The sequence below is a fragment of the Balaenoptera physalus genome, assembly GCF_965194825.1.
Source record: "Balaenoptera physalus genome assembly, chromosome: 15".
NCBI lineage: Eukaryota > Metazoa > Chordata > Mammalia > Artiodactyla > Balaenopteridae > Balaenoptera > Balaenoptera physalus.
In genome coordinates, this window is record NC_138894.1 from 93609045 (window position 1) to 93633563 (window position 24519).

General features: G+C 42.6%; 1 protein-coding gene across 1 annotated transcript; it reads right to left on the reverse strand.

Annotated features, from left to right (window-relative positions):
• Window positions 1-803: 803 nt before the first annotated feature.
• RSAD2 (radical S-adenosyl methionine domain containing 2) lies at window positions 804-23704 on the reverse strand. The gene is made up of 6 exons (XM_082428100.1): window positions 17415-23704; window positions 13139-13300; window positions 11339-11568; window positions 8688-8837; window positions 5689-5721; window positions 804-3666 (listed from the first exon to the last, which is right to left on the reverse strand). The coding sequence occupies exons 1-6, from the start codon at window positions 17761-17763 to the stop codon at window positions 3502-3504; spliced, it is 1089 nt and encodes a 362-aa protein (XP_082284226.1). The 5' UTR covers window positions 17764-23704; the 3' UTR covers window positions 804-3501.
• Window positions 23705-24519: the final 815 nt, after the last annotated feature.

Here is a 24519-nt window from a genome sequence, read left to right on the forward strand (position 1 = left end):
ACTATGACAGAGGACCTTGGCTGCCCCTTGAGTCTCTTTCACTGTCTTCAAGACCCTGGATTTGACCTCTGTCCTGGGGGCTGGAGCCCAGGGTTGGCATGTATCCAGAATGGGAAAAGGTAGTGAGGCCATATCCTTCCTGAAGAAGTGAGTACTTGTAACTGGAGATCAAGTGCAAGGACACGTCTGAGAAATGCCGCATGTCTGAGGAGGACCAGTCCGCGTCTGGAGGATGTGAGGTGGGCATTGGAGCTAGGGATGTGGAACTCTTGGCTCCCAGAGCCAGGAAGCGGGTGGGAGGGAGAAACAGGCTGACAGGGGAAGCAGCGGCAGGGCCGGCCTGATGCATGTGAGGGGACTGAGTGGACCGCTCAGAACCAGGTGCTGGGGGGGAGCTCTGCACCTCCTTGGACTCCGGGGTGCCAGACGCCTGCCCTTTGGACTGCTGACCAGGTCACACTCAGAATGGTGGTTCTACGACCACTCGTACCCTGGGCTGGTGCTATTCCTGCTGCCTGTCTGCAGGAATTCATTCCTTCAGAAGGGATCAAGTTTTGGACACTGGGCCCCCAAGAGGCTGGCTTTCATTTTAGAACACAAGGAGTTTTTTCCCCAGGGGCTTACCTCTGCTCTATCTTATTGTCGAGTGGGTTGGTTGAAATGTGCTTATTAATTATTGATAACCTTCTTGGTTTTTAAAGTGTACTTGCCTTTAGCGAGGGTGGTTTGTAGAAGCATGTAATTACTTTAAACACACACCAAGGAGAGACTTCATTACATTGACCCACTGAAAGTGAAGGCAGTGTACAAAAAATACTTTAATGTATTATAACATCTTACAACAGACCAGTAGTCAAGAGCATCATATATGGAGAAAAAATATACATATGTACATATATTTCCCTAAAACTAAGATGTCCTAAATATACTCAAGAAAAAAACCTTAAAATCTTATTGCATGATTAGTCTTCAACTAATCGCAGTGAATGAAACGGTCCTTTCAACAGAAGAGCGGCCTACGGGATGAATTATTGCCTGATGGAACCTCATTGAGAATTTGTCCGCCTGTTTTAGTATCATGATTCTCGCTACTGATCGAACAACTAGACTCCAAACTCCAGATTGTCATAGAATAGGAGCTGACATTTCAGATGATTCAGCCAAATGATCCCATTCATCTTCAAACCTAGAACAGGCAACTTTCATAGCATTTATCACTAAATAACAGAGATGGTTCATCCTTTCTAAACCAGTACGCTGTTACTAATGTCTGATCTTTCTAGGTTTCTTAAGACAAAATTCTATTCATAGTTTTACAAGCTAAACTAAGCAATAATTGAAAGCACCACAAAATACTTGCCTTTAACACTTAAATTGAGATACCTCACTTCAATTACCTTTTATTTTCCTAATAAAAAGGAATTTGTCTCACAAAACTGATACACATATTTAAAAACTGAAACTATAAAGCAAAATGTTATATAATCCAAACTTGAATTTTACTCTAATGATAAATGTCCTGACTTCTCCCACTTAAGAAAAATGAACATTTGACTATTTTAAACATGAAGGCTTTGAAAATTCTCTCAGTGCATAAGAAAGGGGGTTGTGGTGTAAAAACAGCTGGAAAGTGCGTTTAAAATAGCTTATTTGTTTTTCTCTTTTTCTGATTTTTGTTCATTTTTTATTTTATTTTTTGTTTTTTCTCTTTATATATATACATATATATATATATATATATATGTATATATATATATATATTTTTTTCTTCTCAAGTGCAGTGTTTTGTTTTATATTTCCCTTTGGGGAAAGAGAAATGCAGTTTCCCTCAGCTCTAGAGAAATTCACTTCAACTCAGAGGATTTGGGTTTCAGATTCAGATTTTGTTTCAGATTATAATGATTGAGCATCTACTGGATACCACACAATGTCTTCTGTGCTTTCACATACGTGCCCTTTGGAATAATGTAATGGTCAGCAAAATAAACTCATGTTAAGTAAAAAACAAAAACCCTGTTTTATGGTTATCTGATTATATTAAGGTCGTCATGGCTTAGATACTATCAAGACCCATAGAGGAAAAATACTTTCTAATTCTTTTTTTTTCTTAAAAACATAAAATAAAATGGAAAATACATGACAACCATTCTATCGCAGAAGACACACAAACATATTTCAGTTGAATTACAGTGATTTAAACTTTGAAGTAGGAATATCTTTTCTGAGGAAAAAAATCACATAAACCAAAGTTTCAAATTCACCAAGTCTTGAAAAAAGATTCTGAAGCGGAATTTCTGCATGGCTGCGTAACGGAATCAGGCAACATTTAAATGCCACCTAGTGGCCAACACTGGAACGGCAGCTGGATTACAAGAGTTCTTTGCTTGAGCAAAAAATTGTCCATGATTTTGCTTTTGTAAAACAATGACAGGAAATTATTATTTCCCAGGAAATGGGATACTGTCTAGGTTGCATGAACAAACTGCATATGTTATTTCCAAGAGGAGAAGATTTTGTTCCTTGACCCAATTCAAGTGACATTTTCCCTCAAGCTCTTTCTTAGCCTAGCAAAGGAAGGCTCTGGATCTTATATTGACCTAGATTACATTCTTATTTCAAGTGATTCAGAGTTAAATGGGAAATATTATATTGTGCCACAGCTTCATTTACAGAAAATCCTGGTGCACCCTACACTCTTCGTCACGCGCTTTGCTCCACCTTTGCCTGATGCTTTTGCAGATGAGTTCATGCCAGTCCAGGAAAGTGTCACTTTTCAGGGACACGGGGACAACCAAGCAAACAAACTCATATGTTGCTGCTTGACAGACTCAGCAGATTCACACAGCAACCCAAGCCCTTACCCCATGTAAACTTCATCACTAAATTTAAAGCACACCTTGGTTTTGTTAAGAATCTTGGAAGAGAAAGGGGAGCCGCAGAGATCACTCACATTCCTGGAATAGTCAGCGTGGGTCAGGGCCATGCAGAGCCCCGGGGAGATGAGTTATCTCCTTCTAGGTACTTGTCAAAGCCTGGTAAGATGATCATTTCTTATTCTTTGAAACATGTATGGACTATTTCTAAACTTCTGGGTAAAAAGTCCAAGATTGCAGTGATATAAAGGCCGAAAAGGAAAGAGCCTCACTGCAAGTAGAAATAATCGGGGGAGATCATTTGTAATTTTTCCAGATGGGAAAATAACTATCAAACGAAAGGACTGGAAAAATAACTTCAAAATGGAAATATAGGAGTCACAGTAAATACTGCTCAAAAATTAAATCCATAATAAGCTAATTAACTAAAGTTAATGGTCTTGCATGTTCTGAGGATTTCAATTTTCCCAGTTATTTATCTGTTCAGTTACCACAGGCAATCAGATCCCACGTGCGACTCAAAATCGAATCTGGGGCCCCTGGCAGTGCCCACGGGAAGCAGGGCAGCCACGCGCTGAGTGCCAGGGCGGTCCCCACAGATGCGCTGAAGGTTGTTCAGTCTTCAGCTTTACCAGTCCAGCTTCAGGTCCGCCTTGCTCCATACGTATTTCCCTCCTCGCTTGAGAAACATCTCTTCATCAAAGCCGCTGAATTTTATAGCTTCTTCTACGCCAACATCCAGGATGGACGTGGAAGGATCCTTCCGCCCGTTTCTGCAGTTCACGAAGCGCATCTAGGAAATTCATGACAGAGATTGGGATATTTCCTGTAAAACTCAATTCGGGGGATCAACTCAAAATGACTTTTGATGTTCCAATCATTTCAACAGATGTTTGTGGAGAGCTGTGAACCAGATGCTTCACTGGGGACGTGGAACTCTGGGGACACCATCTCTGTACTCAACCAGCTCCCATCACCCACGTGAACACCTGAGACCAGGTAAGGGCATGATAAACAGAATTATATACACATGCCTGTCCCTCCACTGGGGGGAGGGGTAATCAGCAAAGGCTTCCAAAAAATGTTGCCATCTAAGTTATGTTTTGAAATTGTAAGCTAGAGAGAACAATATCATAAAAGTCCAGAAGCGTGAAACAGTACGGTGAGTTTGGGAAATTGCAGGTAGATGATATTGCTGGAGTGAGAACTGTGTGTGCAGGAATAAAAAAAAACAAAGTGTAAATAGAAATAAAAGCTTCTTTTAATAAAGGGAGGGGGCTTCCCTGGTGGCACAGCGGTTGAGAATCTGCCTGCCAATGCAGGGGACACGGGTTCGAGTCCTGGTCTGGGAAGATCCCACATGCCACGGAGCAACTAGGCCCGTGCGCCACAACTACTGAGCCTGCGCGTCTGGAGCCTGTGCTCCGCAACAAGAGAGGCCGCGATGGTGAGAGGCCCGCGCACCGCGATGAAGAGTGGCCCCCGCTTGCCGCAAATAGAGAAAGCCCTCGCACAGAAATGAAGACCCAACACAGCCATAAATAAATAAACAAATTAATTAATTAATTAATTAATTGGGAACAAAAAAAAAAGAAAGGGAGATAGCATGGTAAGAAAGGTGCTACAGAGGCGGGCAGGTCCCACATCAAGAAGAGTAGCACATGCCCTGCTAAGGGTCTTGGTTTTTATCCTAAATTAAGCATCTTACAGACAGGAACCAGATCTTCACACCTCTATGACCTACCATGGCACACAGCATTTTGTAGTAACGCTTGTTGAATCAAAATGTTCTTAGATTGCCAAAAGTAAATTTTGTTCCCACTCTATTTATTCCAACTGTACAGAAACCAGAGAGTTTGTGGAGGAACATTGGTCAAAATCCCCAGCCAGTCATGGTACTCCAAAAATAAATTCCGTTTGACTTTTCCTCTCTACCTTGAACCCATGAACTGAACATTTGTGTTACCACCTTTTCCCCTCTGCTCCTTAAAGAAAGCACCTATTGACAACAAATGAGTGACTGTGAATCATCACTGATTAACTTGAAAATAATAAAATATCAAAAGTCACAGTAAGCATTTCTCGAAACACCAAATTCAGTTTAAATATGGAAAAGCCATGGTTCTTGTTGGAGCTCATTTCTTAAAAACAGATCTTTGAATGGAATTATTTGTCCAGTGCTAGAAATATTGGCAAAAGTTTATGAACTGGGACAGAAAAAGAAAAGAAAAAGAGACAAGGAAAGGGAGAAGTGATCTGTTGTTCAGTTTGGAGAATGATGGCGTATCTCTTCCTTTGGAAGGCAGTGGGGTAGGAAGGTATTGGTGGCTTTTGGAGAGGAACTGTACCCTCTTCTCCCCAAAGCCAAGAACTATCTGTCAGAGGACAAGCTGGCAGCATCTGAGGTGTTAAAGGCAATAACGTCAAGTGTGACATGTCCTTCCTGCAAAGATCCCTGGGTGCCCCTTGACCAGAGAACCCAGCTGAAGATGGCATAACAAAGGACTCTGCTTTGTGTGATGTCAGCTCCGTGCGACCTCCACGGATCCATAGCCACAGGGAAAAGGCCGTCAAGTGCGGGTGTGCGCAAACACTGGGATCAGATTCAAGCCAATGCCTGCCCAGCCCCTTAGCTCAGAGACGGACACAGCGAAGTGAGGGCTCTATAATATTAGTCAGTGACAATAAAAATATGAAATGCTGGCCAAAAAGAATGAATATGGGCTAAATGGTTATGCTGATTATAACTCAACCCTGACCTTGCTGCTTAATGAATTTGTAAGGGATCGTTTTATAATGCATTAGACATACTCACATATTCATCCAGAATAAGGTAGGAATCTCTCATCTGCAAAGCAGAAATTACATACCAATTTAGTTTCAAGCATATTTTTCAGTATGTATGCTCAACTGTCTGTCTTACCGCGTTTGTGCGTTTGTGCTTTATTATTCCTGGAGGCCACATTTCTTAAATCTCTAGAGCGTCTTTAGATGCGTCCCTTACAAGGTGAACCATCTGCCAGTGCCCCATCCCCACCTAACACACATCTCCGAGCCATCAGTTTGTGTCCATTCGGATTCCAGCAGATTCTAGCAGGCTGGCTTCTGCCCCATGCTGGAAGGGTCACATGCCACTCTGAAAGCTCCTCTGACAGGGAAACCCCCAGGCTAATTTCCCCATTTCCTCCAACTCTGGGGAACCCTGTCCTTCATTGTTCAATATTCCCTGTGTCCGCCATGCCTCTGATGGACCCCCTTTTCAGTGAATAAAGCAGAATCCCTTTAATGCTATTACCTGGGAGCTTATCTGAGGATTGTAATATTACTTATGTTATTTGTAACTAGTTATGCCTTCTATAGGTATATAGAGAGTGTGCCTACGCTCTCATAAGAAGGTATACCCTCTCTACGTACCCCATATAGGTAGGAGTCTGCAAACATTTTTCTGTAAAGGGCCAGAGAGTAAATATTTTCAGCGTCATAGACCACGCGGTCTCTGTGACAACTAAAAGCCACTGTGGACAATGCTTAGAGAGCAAGCGTGGCTGTGTTCCACTGAAACCTTCCGCATCGACCTTGAAATTGCATTTCGTATACTTTTCCTGAGTCACAGGTGTCATTCTTGTTTTGATTTTTTTTTCCAACCATTCTTGGCTTGCATTCTGGGTTTGTCCCACGGGCTGTAGTTTGCCAACTCCTGTGCGTGGCCAGTTCGGGACCTTGTTCCTGAATGTCTGGAGGTGGGCCAGGCATCAGCACCACCTGGGAGCTGGTTAAAATGCCGAATCATGGGTGCACCTCAGACCTGCTTGCTGGTTTGCAAACTTGGGAGTTCCCTGGGTGAAACCTTACCCACGTCAGAGGTAAAGTGAGCTGACCCCACCTATGTCAGAGGCAGAGTTCACCGACCTCATCTACATAAGAGGCATGGTTAGCTGACCTCGCCTACATCAGAGGTAAAGTTAGCTGAGCTCACCTATGTCCGAGATATCGTTAACCGACCTCACCTCTGTCAGATATAGATAGCTGACCTCACTTACATGAGAGGCAGGGTTCGCTGACTTCACCTATGTCAGAGGTAAAGTGAGCTGACCTCACCAATGCAAGGGAACCGACATACAAAGCTTGTCTTGGGTGGTCTGCAAGACGAGAAGACCTCAGCACCCTCTGCTAGTCTTGAAAGTTTATAGAGAAGCCTGAGCTGGGTTCAGACACATGTACCATCCAGATGGTCTCACCGTGGGAGTGTCCGTCCTGAAGACAGGGGAGGGGTTAGGAGCCTTCAATCGCCCAAGTAAAGCTCTAGGTCAAATAGTGGTCACCTCCTCTCAATAACTTCCCCAACCCTGCTGACTCAAAATCTGCATTTTAGCAAGACCCTGCCTCGGGGTTTGTCTGTACAGTGAAGTCTGAAATGAACTGACTAGTAAGCTTCTCAGGCTTTGGAGTTATCCAAACCCCAGTTTGTCCCTTGCTGGGCTCTAAGGGAGGTGAGTTAACCCTGCCTCTGACATGGGTTAGGTCAGCTAACTCTACCTCTGTCACAGGTGAGGTCAGCCAACTTCACCTCTGACACAGATGATGTCAGTTAATATACCTCTGACATAGATGAGGTCAGTTAACTGTACCTCTGACACAGATGAGGTCAGCAAACCATGCCTGTCATGTAGGTGAGATCAGCTCACTTTACCTCTGACATGAGTGAGGCCAGCTAACCCTTTCTGTCATGTAGGTGAGGTCACTTAACCTTATGACTCAGCCTCAGAGTTTCTAAAATGGGGATAATATTTCTGGCTCATGAGGCCTCTGTGAAGTGCTCAAAAAGTAGTAATTTATGACATTTTCTTTGATCTCACATTACCTATGTAATTAAGACAAATTTTAAAAAGTCAAACAAAATAGTGTATAGATATGAGTATTCTCCTCTGTTCTCCGTCTTCTTTTCAAAAGCTGCTCTGACCCCATTCAGGGATTTCCTTATTCGTGCTCTGGTCAACATTACTCAGAAGTCTGAAGTATAAGGAATGACTCCTTGTTCTCAAATTTCTAATATGATGTAAGCATATGAGGGAGAGATTTCGCTGCATATATATTCTTTGGTGGAAGATGGGGAAAGCTTTTGATGTTTAAATACTTTAAAAATAATAAAACTACCAATTTTAGAAAAATTTAAAGTCCAAACAGTTATCAAGGTAAACAAAAATGACTGATAATCCCATTATCCCAAGATGACCATGGGATGTGTACATACACACCTTTTTTGCCCATTAGGATTAAAGGTCAAATGAATTTTGCCTATAGTTCTTCATTTGTACCTAATATCATACCATGCAAATTTATCCTTGCTCCCTAATACTCTTTGAAATAGGTTCTATAGTCAGTATAACATTCCATAGCAGGGAACATGAGTTTACCTGTTCTCTGTATGTTGAATATCAGGCTACCTTCAATTTTTTACTCCCTAACACGGCAGTAATGTAGCTTTGAATAAGTTCTTTTTTTTCTTTAGCTTCTGAGAGCACACTGATTATTTACTCTGTCTCTGATAACACCTGGAAGCTCCAGACTGCAGACGTGCTTTGGCTGACACTGTTTAACCTACATGATATGTACATTTGGACTAACAGGATGGATCCAATTTTTCACACTGGAAACCTAAGGATCTAGTGAACCTTCCACCTCAGCCCTGAGACTCCTCCCATCTCCCCACGCAAACCCTCCAAAGCCACAGTGTGTGCGGCCCTTGGTGGAGACGCTTTCCTGTTTGGAGCTAAATGTGTGATGGGGAAGAAAACAACGTTTGCTTCATACAACCTTCTGATTAGATTCGGGCACCAGGCAGGGCACGTCTTTGTGGCGGTCCAAGAAGGCTTCAAACTCTTCATCACTTATCACGAACGGTCCTGCTTCTCTCAGAGCATCTTCTCCAGAATTCTCACCCTCGATTATGAGACACTGGAAGACCTGAAACACAAGTGTGGTGTTGGCTTTGTGAAGAGCTTTCCATCTCTTTTGTCCCCAAATCTCATTTCTCCCTGAACCCCTCCTGAGCAAAGAAGACTCCTCCAACTAGGGAACATTCTAGAAAGACACTGCTCTGGGGAAATGAGAACATGCCCTGAAATTTAGGGATATGGTACTAGAAGCCCAAACATTCCCAAAATATAAATTTTTAAAAACTGGTCTAGATTACATTTGATCTAGTCTTATAACCTAATATTTTCAGACTACAAAATAATGGTTGCCTGCAAGCCCAGGGCCTCCTGCGGAGGAGGCCGTCTGGGGGACCAGGTTCTGACCCACTTGAGCGATTGTATAACAGTTGACACCTGATCCAGGTTTACATCAATTTGCATCCTGCAGACCTCAGTGATCTGATGCGAAAACTGTTTTCTAAGAGGACAGCAGCTAATCCTCTCTCTCCAAAAAAAGTCGGAATTTTGAAAAGGCAATTCTGGAGTGAATCAGGTAAGTGGAAGCCAGGGTAGGAGTCGAAAGATTGGAGAAAAGAGATAGAGAAGAAGTGACAAGGAGCCATGAGCAAACCAAAGCTATGAGAAAAATATATATATAAAACGTATATATAATATATAAGAATAGTACATGAGTGCGGACTGGCAGGGGGCTCTAGAAGGGAAATCTAAGAGCTTGGAGCTTAGCCCTCTGGCTCTCCTCTGATGTCTCCACACAGTGGGTCATAGCCTGGGGTCCTCCCATCACCCCTGTTTCTGTAGCTGTTTTCAGTTCCTCCTGGACCTGGGAGAGTGGCTGATATTCCAGCTTACTTACATATGTAACCAAACATCAAGTTCAACATACAAATTAAAACTTTTTAAAGTAAGAAACATTTCTTGTTTCCCATAACCCACTTCCACATGTTACAGGATAACCTCAGGAAAATAATACCTTAATCCCTTTCCCATCTCCACAACCCTTCTCTGAATGCTAACGTGGGATTAACAGCACTTCCCAGGCAGCTTTGATAGGAAAGGTTTTCTTGGCATCTAGACAGGAATTCCTTCCCTAGGTCTTCTCTACCTGTGGAAATTCTGTCCCTCTGTCCGAGCAGGAGCCAAATACCTCCTCCTACACGAAGTCTTCCTGGCTCTTTGGCAGAAATAAACCTTGCCTGTTTCACCCTGCCACATTATCCCAGCACACATAGCTTTATATTACAAGAGTTTTCTTTAACTCTTTTACTTGCTAGAATTGAATTCTACGTCTTATCTTTAGTTGCATTAGTCTGGGGTTCAGGCACAGACTTTGGATACCTGCATAGCAATCATCAGGGCAGCTTGTTAAGAATACATATTCACACAAACCCTCCTGCTAATCTGTTTCAGGATAGTGGGTATAGGATGAGGCCCAAGAAGCTGATTTGAAACAGTTCCCTGAGATCATTCTGAAGAACAGCCAGGGGCAGAAACCTTCAGTTTATATAATTCTTTGTAAGCATCTGTGCATGGTGGGTGCTGTAAGTCATTTTGAACTGGCTTACGTGTATTTGAACCTTAGACTTTTTAGTAGCTGATAGTGGGGCTAAGTCCTAAAGCACACATCTGGGTGAATGAATCTTGGGAATGAATTTTGCCACCACTTGGGGATGGCCTTTCTCCCAATAGCTTCTAATAATTCTATGAAAAATAAACTAACAGAAAGAGAAAAACAAATACTGTATGCTAACACATATATATGGAATCTAAAAAAAAAAAATGGTTATGAAGAACCTAGAGGCAGGACAGGAATAAAGACGCAGACATAGAGAATGAACTTGAGGACACGGGGAGGGGGAAGGGTAAGCTGGGACGAAGTGAGAGACTGGCATGGACATATATACACTACCAAAGTTAAAATAGATAGCTAGTGGGAAGCAGCCGCATAGCACAGGGAGATCAGCTCGGTGCTTTGTGACCATCTAAGGGGTGGGCTAGGGAGGGTGGGAGGGAGACTCAAGAGGGAAGAGATATGGGAACATATGTATATGTATAACTGATTCACTTTGTTATAAAGCAGAAACTAACACACCATTGTAAAGCAATTATACTCCAATAAAGATGTTAAAAAAAAAAGAAAAATGAACTAACAGAATTTATGAAGAACATATACCCATTTATAAATAAGCCAAGAGTTTTTAAGACAAATCAGTCTTATTATTTTAATAAACACATACGAGTTAGACTTCCTATGAACAGATTCTTCAGAATATCTCCAAGCACTTCTCATATTCTTTTATATTTACTTTCACAATTTCCCAGAAGGAAATCAGTTATAAGGGGGAAATTGAGGCAAAGAGAATGTGAGCAGTTAACGTTTAGCAGAGCTGAAAGAAGGACCAAGGGCCTGCTTTCCCAACTGGCTCTCTGAGTCCATAGTTCTCTGTATCCCTATCATTTCTGGTTTTGCTGAAGCAAGTCTCTCCTGACCATTCTCTTAATTACAAGCCGCAAAAGCGACACGGCGCATACCTTCCAGCGGATGGGGTTCAGGGCTTTAATCTGTTCCTTCATGTCCTCGTCCACGTTGAATCGATTGATGACGGAATTTATCTTGAAGGCCACTCTGTAATTCTTGCACCACGTCCTCAGTTTTTGGAGATTTTCCACGTGGTTCTTGTTTCCTTGACCACGGCCAATAAGGACATTGACCTGCTCGTCAAAGCTGTCGCAGGAGATGGCGAGGATGTCCAGATATTCCCCTGAGGGAAAACCATCACCATTAGGCTTTTCCATCCAAGGAAGCAGACACAGGCCTTTAAGCCAGAGATGGAGAATTGGAGCCTTATCGACCACATAGGTAGACATAAACATTTTGTTTGTTCCTCCAGACATCTAAAAATATTTCAAACTGTTTGCAAATATTTCTGGGGGGGTAGATTTAACATAGAATGTAGATTTACGATGTATCTTTAATAATTTGAGCATATGGCGACATTAACCTTGAACTCCCATATAGGACAAAGATCAACGGACGTTCATAATTGTCTGTCCACGTGTCCACTATTAATAGTCCTTACACTTTCTTTTTGTCTCCCTACCACTAATGATCCTTTTTCTCACGCACTTCCAAATTCACTAACTTGCACCACCTCTCCCATACAACGTTTGAGCTTTTGGCCCAAAGGTGCAGCAATCCTTCTGGTCCCTACTCTTTACACCATACTGACAGCATGTGGAGCCCATCCTGGAGGGAGCGAGCTGCCCTGGGGACACAGACAGCAAATCCAACCAGTTCTTCTCTGATCACACAGCTCCCTAACCCTGTCTTATGTCTCTGAATCTGGTTCCCAAAGCTTACTTTTGAACTTCTGACCCCCTCTTTCACTGAGTGACTCCCTTCACGGTCATTTTGATGTTGACTCATCGCCCTGTGGTCTTCCTGTTAACCTTCCTCAGGTGGGCTGTTCTACCCACATCCACACCCTGTAGATCCGCATCCATTTCTTCATCACCTTGGAAGGAGGATTTCGTCAGAGATCTCCTGTGAATGTCCTCAACAGATCGCAAATGCAACTACCCTTCGGATGATTTCAAGGCTCAAACAACTCACACAAAGCAAAGCACGGAACATTTTACTCTAAGAGTTCAGTTAGAACTGTCTCCCAAAATGATAGCAGTAATAATAGCTAACATTTTTCAAGTGCCTCCTAAATTCCAGGTACTGCTCTATGAATATTAACATCTACGTAAAACTTAGCTTCCCAGTCTTGGGACCAGGGATTTGTAACCCTGGGCTGTATAGTGGAATCCCTTGGAGCGCCCCAAGTTGGCCTGTCCACATACCACGAGGCTCTGATACAATTAGTCTGGAGTCCAGTCCCAGTACAGATATTTTATGAAGTTCCTCAGTAGCCAAATATGCAGCCAAAGGTGAGAACGACTGTTTTAGTCTAATCCCTTAATTTGTACACGAGACTACTGAAATAGAGTTATTTCCGAAAATACTTTAAAAATTAAACACGAATAGCAAACAATAAGGTCAGGGCTTGCAAAACTGTACACTGTGTTAATTTTCCCCACTAGCGGCTCAGCTAAAACTAGCTGCACTGATAATGTACGGAAGAGTTCTGGGGCTAGTCTGTTCTGTTATCTGCCTTGCCATACTGGTTTACTTAGAGCTCTACCAGCTTGAAAAGAGATTAGAATAAGCCCACTTGTTTCTTCCTCCCTTTGGATCCCCAGCAGGCCTGGCCAAAAGCCCGGGATGGAAGCAAATACAGTAACAGACAACGACAGAGGCAGCAGTCACGTGCCAGGCGAGGCTCTCACCGTAGTTCTGGAACCACCTCTCCCGGATCAGGCTCCCGTTGCTTACTACGCTCACGCTGGGCAGTTGCAGCTCCCGTTTGCAGAACTTCACCAGCTGGCCAAGGTATTCGCCCCGGTCATGGATGAATGGCTCTCCGCCGGAGAAGTTGATCTTTTCCATACCTGGGACAGACAGAGAGTATGGCTTTTCCTTCTATTTTTCCACTTCACCAACATCCATTATTATTTTAATGGCAAAAGTAGTATTTTCTCAATGTAATGGAATGAGATGAGAGAAAACTGGAGCTAGGACGAGCGCCCAAGCTCCAAAGCCTTTGATCTTTCTGAGTGTGCAGGTCGCCCTCCATCCTAGCTTTCCCAGGACAGTCCCGGTTTATGGAGGACCAAATCTCATCAGTTAGTTTTTTCTAGCACCCTCTTTTACTCTCAGATGTTTCTACAATGGGGCAGTGGTAAATTATAGCACCTCACTGTTTATAAGCTAACATGCTAGGAGGTGGCTTGTATGATGAGCATTATTATCCAATAAAAATACGATTCCCTAAAAGTGTGGTTAAATAGGGGCAGATAACTAGAGAAAGTGAAACAGCGTATTGGCCTGTGGTGTAGCCCGTGATGAGTTTGAGGAGCAGGTTAGAGGGGATGAAAGAATGAGAAAACTGAAGGAACAGGATGTAGAGATGTTGTTAAGAGCTTAGATGAGGAGCAATTAATTCACAATGGTGCCAACATTCAAGCCATCCTGTCACAGCACAGATCAATAGCTGATGCTCATAACGGTTGAGTTCTATTCAGTCTGCTCTGTTTAAAAGCCAAAGAAGTGGGCTTCCCTGGTGACGCAGTGGTTAAGAATCTACCTGCCAGTTCAGGGGACATGGGTTCGAGTCCTGGTCTGGGAAGATCCCACATGCCGCGGAGCAACTGAGCCCGTGAGCCACAACTACTGAAGCCTGCGTGCCTAGAGCCTGTGCCCCGCAACAAGAGAAGCCACCGCAATGAGAAGCCCGAGCACCGCAACGAAGAGCAGCCCCCCTCGCTGCAACTAGAGAAAGCCCGCGCGCAGCAACAAAGACCAACTCAGCCAAAAAAAAAAAAAAAAAAAAAAAAAAGCCAAAGAAGTAAATAATATATTTTAGAAGCATCTTCAGCCAGAGCAGTAATTTTAATTTTAAATGTAATGTACATTTATTGTTTAAATTTAAAAATAAATTTAAAATTTCAATAGTTACCAAAATAGATTTTCCTCTATTTGCCAGAAATCTTACTTACAGGACACATCACCCATACTATACCTTAACCATTTTAACTAACTTTGGTTTTATTTACTTAAAACTGAGAGGTCATGATATAAAAGTATTAATTATAACTGTAATAGTTTATACTCTATTAAAAAACATATGAGCATCTATTTGTGCCTTGTAACAACTTTTTAAGGTTGATATATGAGTTATCATTATTGTCTCTATTTTAAAGAATATTAAACTGATATTCAGAAAGTTAAATGTCTTGACACATTGTTTAAGTGCTGGAGCAGGAACTCAAACCCTGGCCTTGTGAATCAAGAGTCTAAGTTGGTTCCATAACCCCAGACCTACCTTCATTTGTTCATTCATGCACTAATTCATCCATTCAAAAACACTCATTAGATTCCTATTACCTTCTAGATATTTTGTTAGGCAGAAAGATAAGCAGAATGCTAGGTTTCAACCTTGGAACTCAAACTCTTTGGGGACCCAGATATTAAAAACAAAACAACAAAACAAAACACAAGAGCACAATTTTAAATATGCTACAATAGGCACTTAGGTTGCTTCCATGTAATGTAATGTAAATAATGCTTGGCAATGTAAATAATGCTGCTATGAACATTGGGGTGCATGCATCTCTTCAAATTAGTGTTTTTACTTCTTTCTGATATATATCCAGAAGTGGAATTGTTGGGTCATATGGTAATTCTATTTTTAGTTTTTTAAGGAACCTCCATACTGTTCTCCACAGTGTCTGTACCAAGTTACATTCCCACCAACAGTGTACGAGGGTTCCCTTGTCTCCACACCTTCTCCAGCATTTGTTATTTGTGGTCTTTTTGATGATGGCCATTCTGACTGGTGTGAAGTGATACCTCATTGTGGTTTTGATTTGCATTTCCCGGATGATTAGTGGTGTTGAGCATCTTTTCAAGTGCCCGTTGGCCATCTGCATTTCCTCTTTGGAAAATTTCTATTCAGTTCTGCCCATTTTTTAACAGGGTTGTTTGTTTTTTGATATTCAGTTGTCTCAGCTGTCTATGTATGTTGGCTATTAACCCTCTATCGGTCATATCATTTGCAAATATCTTCTCCCACTCAATAGGTTGTCTTTTCATTTTGCCAATGGTTTCCTTTGCTGTGCAAAAGCTTTTACATTTTTTTAAAAGTGTCCATCAACAGATGAATGGATAAAGAAGATGTGGTATATATACACAAAGGAATACTACTCAGCCATAAAAAAGAATGAAATTTTGCCGTTTGCAGCAACATGGATGGACTTGGAGGGCATTAGGCTAAGTGAAATAAGTCAGACAAATATTGTATAATATCATTTGTGTGTGGAATCTAAAATAATACAACAAACTAGTGAATAAAACAAAAAAGAATCAAACTCACAGATATAGAGAACAAACTAGTGGTTACCAGTGGGGAGAGGGAAGGGGGGAGGGGCAAGATAGGGCTAGGGAGAAAAAGGGTTATAATTAGGATTATATGAAATCATGTGTGTGAAACTTTTGAAAACTGCAAAGCATTATAGGATTTAAAGAATCTTTCATTCAATTTAAAAAAATAAAGTAAATAAAACATGCTATAATATATGCATTTGTAACAAATGCCATGGGATCACAAAGGAAGGCGAGAGGGCATTCGTTCTGCATGACGAGGACCAGGAATAATTCTAAGGAGTTTTGAAAGCTCACCAACAGAGACTGAGGTGACAGGCATTCCAGGAAGAGAGAACAGTGCAATCACAGGCTCCACGATGCAGGTGTTGGGGGAGAACTGTGTCACCTTATGTGTCCAGAGCTTGGGGCCCTCCAGGAAGCGGGGTGAAGGATGGCAACACTGAGCTTGAAGCCTGTGCTGACAAGTTCGGGCTTGGAAGCCACGCAAGAGAGCTAAGTGCGGGAGCTAGCCATCAAAATATATATTTTAGTAAGATAACGCGCTTTCAGAGGGAACCCAGCGACAATGAGATGAATTGCAGCAGTCCTGGTGAGAAATAATGAGACCCTGAACCAGACCCCACTGGGAACGGCAAGGCGGGTCAGGCATTGGATGAGCTGTGGATGACTGGACAGGCGTATGGAAAGCAAAATAAGTCAGATCCAATAAAGTGCAAGCCTACGATCTCACCGCATCAAGCACAAAATCCGGCAAAACTAGTGCGTGTGTTAGAATAAGAGCTAGTGGTTGTCCTGGGCGGGAAGGGCAGGGGCTGAAGGGAGCATGCGCTTTGGGTGCCCTGCTGTTTTCTGTCTAGATTTGTGTGCTGTTTACCTGGGTGTGTGCAGGTCTGTGCAAATGCATGTTACACGTCTGTAAAAAAAGTAAGCAAGTTGAGAAAAAAGTTGGCCATGTAGCTGAAGTTGCTCTAGGGAAGACAGGAGGACAAGGAGAGAAGGAGGACAGATCTGGAGCGGAAGATGTCACCTTAGAACTGGACAGGCTGGGGTCTCTCTGAGATGCCTTCGAGTTACTGACGTGGTGACACTGAGTGAGAAAGTCTCCAGGGCAAAGTCATTGCCTTATTGGAGTTGTAAATAGTTTCTCTAAAGTTTCATAGTAAGAACACGTAAATAATCCAAAATAAAAGATTCAACTATTGGGTTTCTTAAGTCAAAGTGTTTGTATTTGTTTGCAACCTTCCTCATTAACTGTTTCTGGGAAACCCCAAGTGCTTCGGACAGACTCAGCGCAGCACGACCTTCCCGACCTGCCTCGTTCCGCGGGCTGGGCGGACAGGGACCCGGCAGGTGCAGGCCCGGCTCGCTTAGCAGCGGCAGGAGGCTGGGTTTGCTCCACTTACCCCCAGGCCAGCCGACTCTGCGGGTTGGGAAGGCCTAGACACCCATCCCCAAATTCACCTCCACATCCTCTGGCGGGAGGGCATCCCCCAGAACCGCTAAGGTGGGAACCGCTAAGGCTCTGGGGGAACCGTCCAGCCCATGCGCGCTGCCAGCCCCCTCCTCTCAGCCGGCCACGTGCCAGCTGAGGCCCTGACCTCGTTCTGGGTCCGGACTCACCCGCTTCCTTCAGCAGCAGCAAGCCTCTCTTGGCCTCTGCCAGCGGCAGCACGAAGGACGTTTTGGCCGTGTGGAAGCAGAAGCCACACTTGTAATTGCACTGGCGGGTGAAGTGATAGTTAACGCTGGTGGGGGTGATGGGCAGATCGCGGTCCTCTTCGTCTTCCCTGCTGGTCTCCCTTGGTTTTCTCCTGCCCCGCTGCTGCTGGCTCTTCTTGCCCCCTGCCAGCCAGAATGCTGCCCTGAGCCTGGGGAACAGGGCCCCCAGACTGCTCCACAGGGAGCCCAGGGGCTGCAGGAAGGCGCTCAGCAGCTTGAGAGTAAATGACACGGGTACCAGCATCCACATGGTGGCCAGGTGCCCTGAGGCAGCCCTGCAGCTGCAGCCTCACTTTATATGCGCCCGGCAACCTGTCACACGGGGAGGAGGGACACGCCTTCCTTGACTAACTCTCAGCTGAGCACAAGTTTCGATTTCTCTTTTCGTGAAAATGAAAGTTGGAACAGGGCCAAGACTGAAGGCTCAGAACTAGGGCTGACATCTGCTTTCCTCTGCCCCGCTGCTTCCCCTCTGTCTATAAATAATAGGGGTATAAATAATAGCCTCCTAACTGGATACAGATGGAGAAGATACTGATCTCTAATCTCTGTCTCGATCTAGCAGATAGCAGTAGAACTAGAGAGAGACGTAGCCACCTCTGTAGCTGTTGTATTGCTCGTGCATGACATAAGATGTAGAAGCTTCTACTCCAGCAGCCTTCACCGGGGGCACTCAGCAAGAGTTTGTTAGGAGAGCCAGATAGCGAAAATAATGAATGACTCTTGGAGGATGAGACCCTACTGCATGAACCTCAGCATCCCCTTTCAGATCACAGCCAAAACGCATGGGCACGTAATGACGCTGATGCCTGGATCTTTCTTTAGTAATTTATCTTAATGTATACATTTTTACATGTTAAAATTTAGACATTATATTTCCCTGCATGTCTATGCATTTCTATACCATTTTTAATAGACGATAGGAAAATCAGATGCTTTTCTAAGATGCTTCCTTTTTTTAAAAATTGAAGTCTAGCTGATTTACAACGTGGTGTTAGTTTTAGGTGTCCGCAAAGTGATTCACTTATACATATCTATCTGCTCTTTTTCAGATTCTTTTCCATTATAGGTTATTACAAGATATTGAATATAGTTCCCTGTGCTATACAGTAGATCCTTGTTGATTGTCTATTTTATATATAGTAGTGAGTATTTGTTAATCCCAAACTCCAATTTAACCCTCCCTGCCTTTCCCCCTTTGAAAACCATAAGTTTCTTCTTCTATGTCTGTGAGTCTATTTCTGTTTTGTAAATAAGTTCATTTGTATCATATTTTAGATTATACATATAAGTGATATCATATGATATTTATCTTTCTCTGTCTGAGTTATTTCACTTAGTATGATAATATATAGGTCCATCCATGTTGCTGCAAATGGCATTATTTCATTCTTTTTTATGGCTGAGTAGTATTCCATTGTATGTATATACCACATCTTTTTTGTGTGTCTTAGAAATTCATTTATTTATATTATTCTTCATTTATCTTTTAAAAATTTTATTGGAGTATAGTTGCTTTACAATGTTGTGTTAGTTTCTACTGTACAGCTAGGTGAATCAGCTGTATGTATACATATAGCCCCTCTGTTTTGGATTTCCTTTCCATTTAGGTCATCACAGAGCACTGAGTAGAGTTCCCTGTGCTGTACAGTAGGTTCTCATTAGTTATCTATTTTATACATAGTATCAGTAGTGTATATATGTCAATCCCAATCTCCCAATTCATCCCACACCCCTCCTTTTTCCCTTCATCTGTCGATGGACATTTAGGTTGCTTCCATGTCTTGGCTCTTGTAAATAGTGCTGTTGTGAACATTGGGGTGCATGTGTCTTTCTGAATTAGGGTTTTCTCCGGATATATGTCCAGGAGTGGAATTGCTAGATCATATGGTCATATGCTAGATCATATCTATTTTTAGTTTTTTGAGGAACCTACATACTGTTTTCCATAGTGGCTACACCATCCAGTGTTTCTTTATGCAAGTACAAGTAAGTACGAATATATATAAAGTTTACACAACATTCAGTATATAATATGCACGTTCTATACTCTAGTTTTTTTAAGGAACCTCCATACTGTTCTCCATAGTGGCTGTATCAATTTACATTCCCACCAACAGTGCAGGAGGGTTCCCTTTTCTCCACACCCTCTCCAGCACTTATTATTTGTAGACTTTGTGATGATGGCCATTCTGACTCGTGTGAGGTGGTACCTCACTGTAGTTTTGATCTGCATTTCTCTAATAACCAAGATTCTTCTTAGTTGGCAAGAATTACTGTGGTTTTTTATTTATCTGTTTTCACAGTTTTCCTAGAAAGTGTTGAACTTTGTACTGAAATTTTCTTTCCTGTAGCCCTCTTTAATGGGAATTGGGTTTGATCTTGAGTGTGTGGTTTTATGTTTTCATGAGACTTGGAGGAAGTTGGGGTAGTCCTAGTGGTTAAGTTTATGAAACCACAAGCCTAGCTTGTCACTTACTAGCTAGGTGACTAAGTCACTTTATTTCTCTGGATCTTCAATTCCCATCTGTAAGACCAGGTATCTCAAGGGATATTTGTGAAGGGTGAAAATTCTAATTTATGTGAATCACTTAAAACAGTGCCTGGAAAATCATTCAGTTAGGGTCAGCTTTTGTTATTCTACTCGTGTTACATTTTGAACAGAAACAAAGATGACTTTCATTTCACTGAGAAGGAAACTGAAAGCAAATTCAGCAAAATAGCCAGTGTATGCTTAATGATTGCCAAGCCTGCAATTACAAATATGATGCAAGTTCTTGAAATCTTAGTCAAAAGTATTTTAAAACCTTACCATGGCCTGGCTCAATTAAGAAATACTTTTTTTTTTTTTCTAGATCACATGTGTATGAAGAAATGAAAACCAAATCAGTTTCCATTTCAAATCAAATATCAAATTTGATTATGACAAATATGTCATAAAGGGTAACCACACAGACTTTCGAAGCCAAACATTTTAAGGTTTGAATCTTAGTTCAGCCTGTATTGTTTAATTCGGGGTAACTTTCTTTACCTGTCTGATTTTGCTAACACACCTGGGAAATATGGGTTTTAATGTCTATTTCACCCAGGGCATTTTAAGGGTTAAATGACATGAAGTTTATTAAGCACTGAAAGTAGAGCTCGACATAATCAATTAGAAATATCTAGCATGTATATAACATTATGTACCAGGCACTGGGCTATATTTTGCAGGCCCTAACTTATTTTACAGCTGGGGAAACTTATGTCACACAGGGAGTGAGGATTTGAACCAGGACTTAAACACTTGCAATACTGCTCAGTAATTGATAATTACTATCACATTATTTTATTATTACTTCTGAAGTCTGTTCTATCCAGGCCCGTTTCTTTTATATTCATTCATTCGTTTATTCATTCACTTATTCACTCATTCATTCAGGGATTCTTTCTTTCCCTCCTTTCTTCTTTTCCTCAACAATGGTTTATTGCGAAGCTCCTATGTATCAGATAAAATATTAATAAATATGAATAAAATATAAATAAAATAAATAAGTCCAAGTCCCTTCTGGCAAAGAGCTCACAAAAGTCAACGTCACTTTGATATCCTTTGAACATATGCTTATTCACTCAAAACCTGTCTTTCTCCACGCATCCAAGAGTAAAAGGCTCAAGAGAAGTAGACTTTCTAATTCAAAGTCATGGCTGACAAAGGCCAGGGAGGGATTTCTTCTCCCAACTGCTCAAGATGGGTGTGGGCTGGAGGGAGGTCAAGGCAGCCCCTTCTTGCTCTCTACCTCTCGGGAGTCAGCCATCTCTAAAGACATCTAAATGCAGCCAGGTAACAGCCAAATGTCACTACCATTTTTCATTAGCCAGGGACTTTTTTCTTTAAAGACTTGTACATCCCCAGGGTACTCCCTGCTCCCTGATGTGGACCATCCTGCAGTAACATCAAACAGCGGCTGCCACACATTAGCAGATTGTAGAATCGGTTCAGTTACTTGCAATCTTCATATTATTGCTTTGGTAAGTCTTTTCCTGAAGCATCTTGTGCATAAAGAAAAGTGCACAATTCATACACATACAGCAGAACAAATTTTGGACCGAATGAGCACACATGTGTAACAACCATCTTGATCAAGAAATAGAACTTTGCTCAGACCTTCACGTGTCCAGTACCTTCCCCCAGGCCCTAAACCCTACCTCTGCCCCAAAGATAACCATGTCCTGTTTTCTAAAACCATCCTCTAGGTTTGCCTGTTTTTGAAGTTCCTGTGGATATAATCACACCTTATGTACTGTTTTCTGTATAGCTTCTTTCACTCAATGTTATATTTGTAGATTTATCCATTTTGTAGCGTCTACCAGTACTTCGTTCATTTTCATAGCCATCTAGGATTTTATTGCTGGAACATACCACAATCCATTTAATCGTTCAGTTATAATGAGCATTTGGACTATTTTGCTATTACGTTATGAATTTTCTTGTACATGTCTTTTGGTCAACATAAGTATGCATCTGTGTTGGGTATACACCCAGCAACGGGATCACTGGTTCATAAAAAATATACATATATACTCCCCTTTAGAACATAACTCCATAGAGTTTTCCAGAGTGCTGGCCCAATTTACACGCCAACCAGAATAATATGTGTTGCTCCAATTGTTCCACATCTTTCTTCTCACTTGGTATTGTCAACATAAGATGTTTGCTTTGTCTGGTTTAATTTTAGCCATCTCAGTGGGTGTGGAGTGGTGTCTTGTGGTTTTACTTTCCAGTTTCCTGATGACTAATGATGTTAAGCATCTTTTTTATATATTTATTAGCTATTTGGATATTCTCGTTTGTGATGTGCCTATTCAAATCCCTTGCCCCTTTTTGTATTGGATTTTCTGCATTTTTATGATTGATTTGTAAGAATTCATTGTATAGACGTACTTTCTTAGTTATATGTTTTGCAAATATCTTCTTTAACTCTTTGTCTTTCCTGTTCACTCATTTACTTGTTGTAATTTAATTCATCCAATGAGTGCCATTTCACTAATTTACAGAGTTGTAATTGTGTGTGTGAGTGTGTGTATTTAAATAAATAAAATGGAATATCAAAGCACTTCAAAATAAGGGTTCCTTGAACTTTTCATTTAATTTCCGTGTGTGTGTGTGTGTGTGTGTGTGTGTGTATTGGGTTGTGTTTTAGGAGTCTTAAGACCACCCACATGTTTGCTAATTGGCTATAAGGACTCCTGGGACAGGAAGAGGTCACACTCATGGTGGGCTTTATTCCAGGGAAGAGATGCAGAGCAAGGATAACAGGAAAAAGATGAACATCAGAGGAGTCTGGAGAGACGGGCACAGCTTCTGAGTCCTTCACCATCTGGGTTGCACAGATAGACGTGCTTTCTTTCTAGCAGCACTCCCACCCCGGGTGCAGGAGTGAGAGAGCTGGTCAGGGAAGCCCGCTTGGGTCTCAGGTCTGCCATCACGTGGTGGGCTGGACACGTAGGCACATCGTGCTGTGACCAGTCTTGGTCACCTAATCTTAGGACCCCATCTGTGAATGAGGTGCTCATCACCAATCTTGATGTTTGTGCGAAGCAACCCTGACAAGTTGCTGCGGCGTGTCCATTGTTCCCGGGGCAAACACAGAACCATCAATGACTGATATAAAGAAGCTTTTGAGGGCCTATTTCTAGGATTTGGCCACGATGAATCATGGTTCCAGGCTCCCCAGGAGAGATGCCAGGAGTAAGTATCTGCACCGGCTGTGTTAACTCTCTTCTCACAGGGAGCTGTATAAACTATATTTCTTAGTGAGAAAATCAACTCCACAATATGATAGTGTACTCTTCAAATCAGAAGCCCACAACCCAGGGGTCTGGCCCCCAGAGCGGTTTTAGGCGGTGCCAGCTGGTCTCTGGAGGCCAGAGCCTGGCCATGGAAGGGATCCCTTAGCCCACTGGGCTAAAGCAGGCGGGCAGAGACGGTTGGACTCAGGGCAGACTGGAGGCCCAGCAGTGGGGAGAGGCCCTGGGCCGCAGGTGGGGCCAGAGGGGACGTGGAGGGGCCTCCCTGGACCCCAGACTCCCAGCAGGAGCCCCTCGGCTCCTCGGTGGGGTTGGATGTGCTGGTTTGACGGGATCCTGGCCTCGGTGCTAGGGGCAGGGTGTGGGGCCCACCGTCGGGGGCGCGTTCCCCGTCAGGCAGTACGTGTGTGTGTGCGGGTTGGTGTGGAACTGAAGCTGTTCAGTGATGCCTCCTGGGGGCTGGGTGGAGGAGAGTCACGGGGCTCAACCCCTCTGGTCACGGGGGGACACTTGGCTAGGTACAGTGATGGCCTGGCATCCTCAGCAAAGAGAGTTGGTGAGGTTGGGCCCTTTTCTGTTGCGCTTGGTGAGGGACAGGGCAGTCCTGAGTCAGCAGACTTTGTCGCCTGTGAGAGTTCGGGCTCTGGGCCCACGTCCCTGGCAGCTCCCCTGCTTTGCCGAGCGGTGGGAAAGCAGCAGACTGCAGACGTGCCAATACAGCGATGTGCAAAAACGGACAGTGGCGGGATCTGGCTCACAGGCCGGAGTTTGCCAGGCCCTGGTCTAGAGCAGCAGTTTCCAAAATTACCCGTCTTGCGATGCTAACGAGCTTTTGTTTTATCTATTAGTTTTTCCTATGTTAGTAATTAAATGCAGAAGCACTTATTTGTTGAAAAATAATAAGCTTGTTACAGGTTAATAATATTTATGCAAGAAATAACTTTTCTGTATCAAAAAAGTTCAGTGGAAAAAAAAAAAAAAATCAGAAGCCCACAGACATGCCCAAAAGAACTTTTATGAACCAGAAACTGATGGCTTATGTAATGGGGGTTTACCTGTTTCTTGATAAAGCAATTACTTATAAAACTTGTCCAGTGCTTCTCGGAACCTTCATCAACTACCTTCCTGGGATTTGGATTATAGAATCATCACTCTTTCCTGGATTTATTTTGATAAATCTTATTTTCCAAGTTCATTATTTATTTTGTGATGTTTGGAT

What these genes read in the sequence shown, in the direction of transcription:
- RSAD2 (XM_082428100.1), bottom strand. Translation starts at nt 17,763, where the DNA reads ATGTGGATGCTGGTACCCGTGTCATTTACTCTCAAGCTGCTGAGCGCC. An exon ending in TGAACCCCATCCGCTGGAAG is followed by an intron (nt 8,838 to 11,338) that starts GTATGCGCCGTG and finishes CTTGTGTTTCAG; the next exon opens with GTCTTCCAGTGTCTCATAAT. An exon ending in ACCTTATTCTGGATGAATAT is followed by an intron (nt 3,667 to 5,688) that starts GTGAGTATGTCT and finishes TGAATTTCCTAG; the next exon opens with ATGCGCTTCGTGAACTGCAG.